This window comes from Tetrao urogallus (assembly GCF_951394365.1).
Source record: "Tetrao urogallus genome assembly, chromosome: 1".
NCBI classification, from domain to species: Eukaryota; Metazoa; Chordata; class Aves; order Galliformes; family Phasianidae; genus Tetrao; species Tetrao urogallus.
In genome coordinates this window covers 143023310-143031724 of record NC_136813.1, presented here as the reverse complement: position 1 = coordinate 143031724, position 8415 = coordinate 143023310, and the positions used below count along the sequence as shown (strand labels likewise).

Genomic DNA, 8415 nt, shown 5'->3' with positions numbered 1-8415 from the left:
TACAGCAATAATCTCCCAAACCACAGCTGTACATGCTCCGCCTTCAGCTAACGGCCTCACTGCAGAGTTGCGGTGGGAGGGGAGGAGGGACCAGAGGGCGATTGAGTGAAGTTCCTTCTTCCACTTCCTCCCTCCCTGCAACCTGACCCCTTGCTTCAGCTCAAGGTCTGATACCCAAATTTGCCCGTGTCTGCCTGCTGTTTGCCTTGACCTGACTTTCCTTTGCCCCAGGCACTGTCCTCCACCACAAGTCTAAGGACATGCAAGCCATCAAGTGTGTCGTGGTGGGAGATGGGTATGTATCCCCTTCTTTTTCTCTGGGAGGGAGCGGTGGTGATGAGGGGTGAAGAAGAAGGTCGCTGCTTGCTGAGACCTCCCCAGCTTCATGTCCTATCTCTTGCAGCTCTGCATTGCATTTTTTACTACTCTTTCTTCACCATGGCAAAAAATATGGCTCTGAAGAGCATGGGGAGGGAGGAGAGGGTGCTTTGAAGGGCATTTGCAAAAGTGGAACTGTCACTCACAGGCCTGGCAGATCTGGCTCACATGCAGGAGGCAGTGGCATGGCATCACTAACAGATTCAACCTATGGGCAGGAGTCAGATTGAAAACCCGAGAGGTGCAAGTGCCCTGCTGCAGGGGAATGGCTCCTTGAAGGCCATCTGCTCACCGGGGCTGGCCAAAGGAGGATGCAGAGCTATGGTCCTGATGATATATCCTCCAGTGTCTGCATGTTCAGCCTTTCTCAACATGTTGTCCCTTCTTCAGTGTGTGGGGAGAGTGTTTGGTGATGGGTTTCTTTGGGCACAAGGAGAAGGGGATCACAATGAGTTGGGCATAGGTTTATACCCCTTGGAGGCGTGCACTGTCCATGTCCCATGATCTTTGGAAATCAATCTAAGCTGACAAAAAGTGAGGCAGTGCTGCTGGGGACCTGGGGGACAAGGTTTGTGGTCCACTGTCCTATGGGAGCAGTGGATGAAGGGAGCAGAGTCCAGCAGTGAGCAGGTCATCTGGCATGGAGTTCGTTAATTCATTTCCCAGCTGGGAGCTGGCCAGAATGTTATCTGGGGCAGCTATCAAGCAAGAGACGTTTGCAGCAGCCTTGCTCCCCACAGTCACTTCCTCCTTCAGATCTATCCCAGGGAGGAAGAAGTCTGCAAACAACAATAGATGTCAGACATGTTCTCAGGGCTGGGGCAACAGAGTGGGAGGAAGAGACGGGGACTGAGAGAGTTCTGTGTAAGCATTGTTACATCTTGGAAATGTCCCCTGAAGGGTGCAGGCTAGAGCTGGAAGAACAACAACACTGGACATTGATATGTTGCCCTGTTAACCCGTAGTTTCCCCTTCACATATTACGCCGACTCTTGTAAACAAGGCAGCATTCCTCTTATAACATGGCTAACTCCACTGCATGTCCTTCTGACCTCAAATCCTGCTAAATCTTTTGTCCACCCCACAATTCTGTTTCTCTTTATACTTCCTCACCCTCCACCTAGTTGTCTAGTCACCACCCAAAGCTCTATGGTTTTATTTCACACCCTTCACCTCCCTCCCACCCATACCAGTCTTGTCATTCTCCACCAGCTCAACCCTACTGACCACAGGACCTTCTGCCATCACTCAACTAAGCCCCTCGTGTTCCCCCATAGCTGTTCTGGCTTCATAGCCATCCCCATCACATATCCTCCGCCTCTTAGCTCTCCCTGAGTTCAATCACAGGACCTGCTTTGCCATAACCTTCACCTCTTTGGTGACCCTTGATGCTCCTCTTAGTTCAACCACACTAATTCAGAAACATTCCTCCCTTCCATGCCTAACTCACCCCCTTGGCACCACAGGTCTTCTGAGCCATTCTGCATAGAGTGAGCCTCTGTGATCATCTGCAACAAGAGCTAAGAGGGAAGCTAGGGAAAAAGAGGGTACTCAGTGAGGCAGATATAAGAATGGGTGGTGGCAGAGAGAAAAAAAAGCATCAGAGCATGCTGAAGTGCTGCTTCATCTTCAGCTGCTTCAGTGTGATGACTGAGGTAGATGTCTTACAACTAGAGCAAAGATGCCAACTGTGCATGTCAAGGGCACATCAATACATACAGCCATAGCTCTGCAAGAGAAGACTTTGCAGGTACAGATGAAAAGCTTGGAGGTTGGTTCATGGCTAGATGGAGTGTCTCCACCAGTGCTCTTGCCCATTCTGTCTTGTTCTGCTACTCTGGCTTATTTCTCTCCATCCTCATGCAGTGTGTGGGTGGGGGAGGCTGAGGAAGGAGGAAGCACCAGCTACATGTGCAAAAAAGTGTGAGCAGCTTCAGTCAGCCACAAGGAGAGGCATCTTGCTGGTGGCTTGCAGCTCTTGGTAAGGGTGATAGTGCAGCTTGCAGTAGTTCATAGATGGTGCAAATTGTCAAAGCTGTAGACAGCTGGAAAGCTTAGTTCTGACATTTCTGCACAAAGACACCGTGTGGCTATTCTGGCTGTGAGTGTGCAGCACTGTGCACACTGGGAAAATGGGCTCTTATCCTCACCTGGATGCAGTCTGACTGAGGGATCTCCATACCAGATCATAAAAACAAGCATTTGTGCTCAAAGGCAACCAACTGTTCTGGGTGAACATCATGTCTTCCTTCCATCTGGTAGTCAAACCTATGGCTATGTTATGTCTAGTCTTGTGAATGTGTTAATCCTTCCAGGGTTCTCCTAACAAACTCTAGCTTTGAGTCATGGGAGGGTTTCTCCATCTCACCACTGGAAGACTGCCTGGACTACCACTGTTCTCAGCTATGTTTCTTCTTTCTCTTCCAGAGCTGTGGGGAAAACCTGTCTCCTTATCAGCTACACCACCAACGCCTTCCCAGGAGAATACATCCCCACTGTGTGAGTGACACATCTACAATCTGGGGGTGGGTGGGAGGCAAGGAAAGCAGGTTATAAAGGAATGTAAAGAGTCCCTGTCACAAACCACCGTACCAGTGGAGGAAGAGATGCCAAACCAACATGACTTCAGGTTGTCATTCACCTTTCACTAGAAGCACAAGTGGCCTTATAAAACCAAAGTATAAATGGAACATTTGGAAAACATAAACTAACCCAAGGCTCTAAACGCCTGCTATGTTTACGAGTAGTAGATGAAGTCTTGCTGCCAGACTACAAAAAATGGACCAGACCCAGAGAAAGTGGTTTTCTGCATGAGGGACCACACAGGCTTCCTTGCTCAAGGTACCTGCTGTCAATGAAGCAGGAACTGATAACCCTGGTGGTAAGAGCACAGGATTCAGGTAAATGTCAGAGCAGAAGGTCTATGCAATAGACCGTAAGCAAACTTACGGTTGCCTTACTACAAAAAAAAGACATAGAAGCCATGGAGTGTGTCCAGAGAAGAGCAACAGAGCTCTTGAAGGGTCTGGAGCACAAGTCTGATGGGGAGCGGCTGAGAGATCTGGGGTTGTTCAGTCTGGAGACTCAGAGAGTCTCAGGGGAGATCTTATCACTCTCTACCACAACCTAAAAGGAGGTTATGGTGAGGTGGGGGGGTCGGCCTCTTCTGCCATGTAACAGTGATAGGATTAGATATAATGGCCTCAATCACAGAATCACAGAATCACAGAATTGTAGCTGCACAAGGGGAGGTTCAGGTTGGATATTAGGCTATTTTCTTCTCAGAAAGAGTGATGTTGCAGTGGCTCAGGCTGCCCAGGGAGGTGGTGGAGTCTGGATGTGTTCCAGAACCGTGTGGATGGGGCACTGAGGACATGGTCAGTGGGCATGGCGGGGATGGGCTGACATTTGGTCCAGATGATCTTAGAGATCTTTTCCAGCCTTAATGATTCTATGATTCTTAGTCAGAGTAGCTGGATGCATTTTTCTCCCCACATTGTGTGAGGTATGTTTGGAGATGCATACCGTGCATCCTCATACAGCACCATTGAGATACGACTACATGCTCCCTAAAGTGGGAAAATGAATGTGTCAGATTGTCATCTCAGGTACAAGAAAACCTGAACGCCCTAGTTTTTACTCTGGACCAATTTGCAACAGAGGCAGAAATAGTGATTGTGGCAGCAAGAACCTCTCTCTTCTTGGAAGCCAGTTTGTGTAAGAACAGCGTACCTTCCTGGGAGTGGCTGTGAAATGGCCATGTATTTGTGGGCTGCATATCATTTTTCCTCATGTCTGAGACTCGTGGTTGGAGATGATGAAAGGAGGCCATTTTGTGTTCCTAGCAGTAAGACTTATCTCACAGTGGCAGTGTGTGTCATGAGCTCGTTCAAAAAGTCTTTTCATTGCTTCCTTCCTGTCACTGGTTTCACTTACGAAACATGAAAAATATACTAGAAACAACAGAGAAGAATCTACCCTTTGCCCTGAGAGGCACAGAGTAAAATTTTTTGCCCCATCCCTTTTTTACTTTTTGAGCCTCAATGTATGTCTCTGCATTTCAGGTTTGATAACTATTCTGCCAATGTGATGGTTGACAGCAAGCCTGTAAATCTGGGGCTATGGGATACTGCTGGACAAGAGGATTATGACAGGCTGAGGCCACTCTCTTACCCACAGACGGTGTGTCACACTCCATGCTCCTCCTACTCTGGCTCTTCAGATGTATTTTCTTTCCCTGCTGCAAAATCAACATTTGTCAGACAGCAATGATAGTATTGTTCCCTTCTCTCTTTGTCCTCTTCTGAGAATCCCTATGTTGATATACAATACCTGGAAATCCTAAAGGTAAAAGATATCAAAGGGTGTTTTGGAGTCCTCATCTACTCTTCATTACTGAGAAGCAAGGAAACTGAGATCCTCAAAACACTTATGAGTCCAGCTGACACTGGTTTTAATGTGGGATAGCTGCTTTATAGAGCCCTGAGAAACAAAAGCCCTTCTTAAGAAGTTAAAGTGGGTGAGGGAATTTAGGAGCAGGGGCAGGAGATTTCCACATTCCTGTGAACTCCTATTTTGGCTTCTATAAAAGAGTGAGGTTTAAAAGAGTGACCTTTAAAAGAGTGGAGGTTTATAAACATGTGTTTGATCTGCTGATGCCTCTGCTAAGTCCACTATTCTAGCAGAATAAATGGGTGATCCTCCCCACCTTCCCTGGAGGATATTTTTCCTAGAAGTCTCTTGGAAAGCACAGAAAGAATCTGCTGTCTCAAGAATTGGTTTGAAGGTTGCCATTGCAACCAAAAGGGCTGGAATTGAGGCACTGTTTGTTCCAGTTATGTTTGGCCGCTTGAGAGTTAGATGCTTTATGTATACTGGCTGCCTAGGCTCCTTCTGCAGACCTACTTCTCAACAACATACTTGTAGCTACCATAGAACATATACCAAGCATAGGTGGGTAAAACTTTTCTGAGGTGCTTGTCTCTGGTGGCTGTAGAAATATGGCAGAGGGCAGGTTGGGCCTGGCACTCTAAATTGAGATAGCTGAAGTTGGATGAAATATATTATAACTCTGAAGAGTTGCTTTGGCTTTGTTTTGTTTTAAATTGAAGCCCAAATTGTGCCATGCCCAGAAGTGCTTATCCATACTCTGCCTCATTTGCCTCCTGCATGCCCACTTTCGGGGTTGAATGTCACTTTGTCTCAACAGCAGGCAATGACAGCTATCTGGTGTTCTCTGAGAAATGAACTGAACACTCTCAGACCGTTTCCCATACAAATGAATATTCTTACCACAAAAGCCCCATCCTTATAGCTAAACGCTTGTCTCTTCTGATAGTGGTGGTTATGGTTACCATGAGTCAGGAGACTAAATATTCTTCCCTCCCCTAGAGGCAATCAACAGCAGTCTGGACAGTGTCAGATAGTTAGAGACAGCTTTCCCCAACATGACCCATTTTGGTGCCCACCCAATTCTGCAATCCCTTCCCTGCCTCCTGTATTGCAATCCCATACACTCATTCTAACTCTGTACCATGGTTGCGTGCCTACAGGATGTCTTCCTGATCTGCTTCTCCCTTGTCAGCCCAGCATCTTATGAAAACGTCCGTGCTAAGGTGAGACAGAGCATCTTTGTCCATCAGTGGGTGAGAGAGTGAGTTTGGCGTTGGTCTTCTGAAGAGTTGACTGTGGATGGAGACTACTAAGGGAATGTCTAGAGCTAGAGGGGTAATATTGTTTTCTGCATACGTTAGAAGGAATTGAATGTCAGCCTGATTTCTGAGTCTTCTATGCATCAGCTAAAGAAGGTGGTCAACCCCACTGAAGAATTATGATTTTTCTTGATGAACTACTCTGTGTGAGACCACAGGCTTACGTTCTGATGGCACCTTTTATCCATGACTGTCCATAGAATATGAAAAGCTGGTACCCACATCCTTTGTATAGGAAGTGAGGGAGGAAGGAGAGATGGAGAAAAACGTAGTGTTTCCTTCCTGCAACTCTCAAGTTCCTCCTTGGGTTTCAGAAAGCTATGAGGGATAGAGAACAGCTTATGTTTTCATTAGTAGATTGTATTTAGCACTGTCTCTCCTTTCACTTCTCACTATTCCCCTGCACTGGTGTCTGAGTTCCTGAGGGATTCAACTCATGCTTTGAGCTCCATGTCTGTAGACCCAGCAACAGGGGCTGGTCTGGGCCAGGCTGTAGTGCCCAACACTCAATGGAAGGGCATCTTGGAAGGACAGGGTGTCCTGCTAACGTTTTTGAGGGTGCCCTTTTATTTCACTCATGCATGTCCTTTCTTGTCTCTGCAATTTTGCTCCCTCATTAGTGGTTCCCCGAGGTGCGACACCATTGCCCTAGCACTCCCATCATCCTGGTGGGCACAAAGCTGGATCTTCGTGATGACAAAGACACCATTGAGAAGCTGAAGGAGAAGAAGCTTTCTCCTATTACATATCCTCAGGGTCTTGCCTTGGCCAAGGAAATCGGTATGTGCTTTGCAGGCAACATTGAAAAAAGAGAGGCAGAAGATAAGGGCTTCCTCTCAACCTTTTGAGGCTTCCTTAGAAGTATATCTGAAGAAAAGGGATCATGGGACAAAACGCACTTCAGGAGACTTAAGAGGGAGATGTGCTTCTTGAGGAAACATAAACAACTCAAGCCTCTGTCTTCTGTCTCTCTCTAGACACCATCCTCAATACACACATAAATATGCACTTGCACAGTCTGCTCCCCTTTTACTCTGCTATTTCTATCTGGGCCAATATTTTCCTGTGAAAGCCGCAGCTGCTGTGTGGGCAGAGGCCTTCCGGAAATAGGCAGAAGACTGAGTTTTCTAACATCTCTCAGGAAGAGATGCAACAACAATTTCCTCAGATATCTGTGTTTCACCCCCCAATCTGGGCATCAGCTTCCCGCTGTATTTTGGGAAACTGCACAAGTGTTTGCACCAGGTAACCCCTTGTCTCAGCTGTGGAAGAGAGGGTGAGGAGCACAAGTTGAAGGACAAGTTTTCAACTGACTGTTCAAAAGTGAATGTGGGAAGCCGGGATAGCATAGCCAGCATCACACAGCCTCAGATCTGACAGTGGGAGTGGGAAATAAGCAAGTCCTGGTCTTGTACAGCTGAAACAGCTTTGCCCTGAGGTCAGGATTGCCTGAGTGAGAGAAGCATGCCCTGATTTTGCTGTATGGATTTGTTCACATGAGTTGTGTTTCTTCAGTTTGGGCAAGAGCCAAGTGCCTTGCTCTGCAGCACAAGATTTCTGAGAATTGGGACTGCAGAGCTCCAAAAGTGAGGTGCTGTGTGATTTAAGATGCCACCAAAGGTTCTTGTGATCAGTCTGAATGACACTTGAAGCATAAGGAAACTAAAACCTCATCTCAAGAGGAGATTCAGGTGATGTTTAGGTATACACATCAGGACATATCTGCAAAACAGGCCGTGAGGGAGGAGGGTGTTGTGGCTATGAGGTGATTGGAGCCAGATTTGTGCCGCTGACACAGTTACATTCCTCCCTCTCATCTTGACAGCAATCTGTGGTATTCCTCCTCCTCTTGCATGGTTCTGAGTCAGCAGCATTCACAGCAAGCTCCTGCATACCCAACCTGCTTACCCCCATTTCCTCCCTCCCCATTACAGCACTTGCTTTCCTCCCAACAGACTCTGTGAAATACCTCGAATGCTCAGCGTTGACGCAGCGTGGCCTGAAGACGGTGTTTGATGAGGCCATCCGAGCAGTCCTTTGCCCACAGCCCACCCGAACGAAGAAACGAGCATGCAGCCTTCTCTAGGACAGTAAGTGTGAAAGGGATCCCTGGGAAAGACACCAGTGGCCATGTCCCTGGAGGCTCAAGGCGAAGTTAGAGGGTGCCCTGGGCAGCCTGAACTGGTGGGTGGTAGCTCTGCCCAAGGCAGTGGGTTGAAACTAGATGATCTTCAAGGTCCACTCTAACCTAAGCCATTCTATGATTGCTGCTCCTGAACCCAGGTGGTTAGGATCTGTTGCATCTGGTGGAATGGGCCATCCTCCT

The 8415-nt window shown here is 47.5% G+C and overlaps 1 protein-coding gene across 1 annotated transcript; it reads left to right on the top strand.

The window, feature by feature from the left end:
- Nucleotides 1–260: 260 nt before the first annotated feature.
- RAC2 (Rac family small GTPase 2) lies at nucleotides 261–8175 on the top strand (the record flags this gene model as incomplete). The annotated part of the gene is made up of 6 exons (XM_079549318.1): nucleotides 261–295; nucleotides 2806–2877; nucleotides 4443–4560; nucleotides 5931–5993; nucleotides 6710–6869; nucleotides 8045–8175. 6 exons carry the CDS (start codon nucleotides 261–263, stop codon nucleotides 8173–8175), a joined length of 579 nt encoding a protein of 192 aa, XP_079405444.1.
- Between the last annotated feature and the right edge of the window lie 240 nt (nucleotides 8176–8415).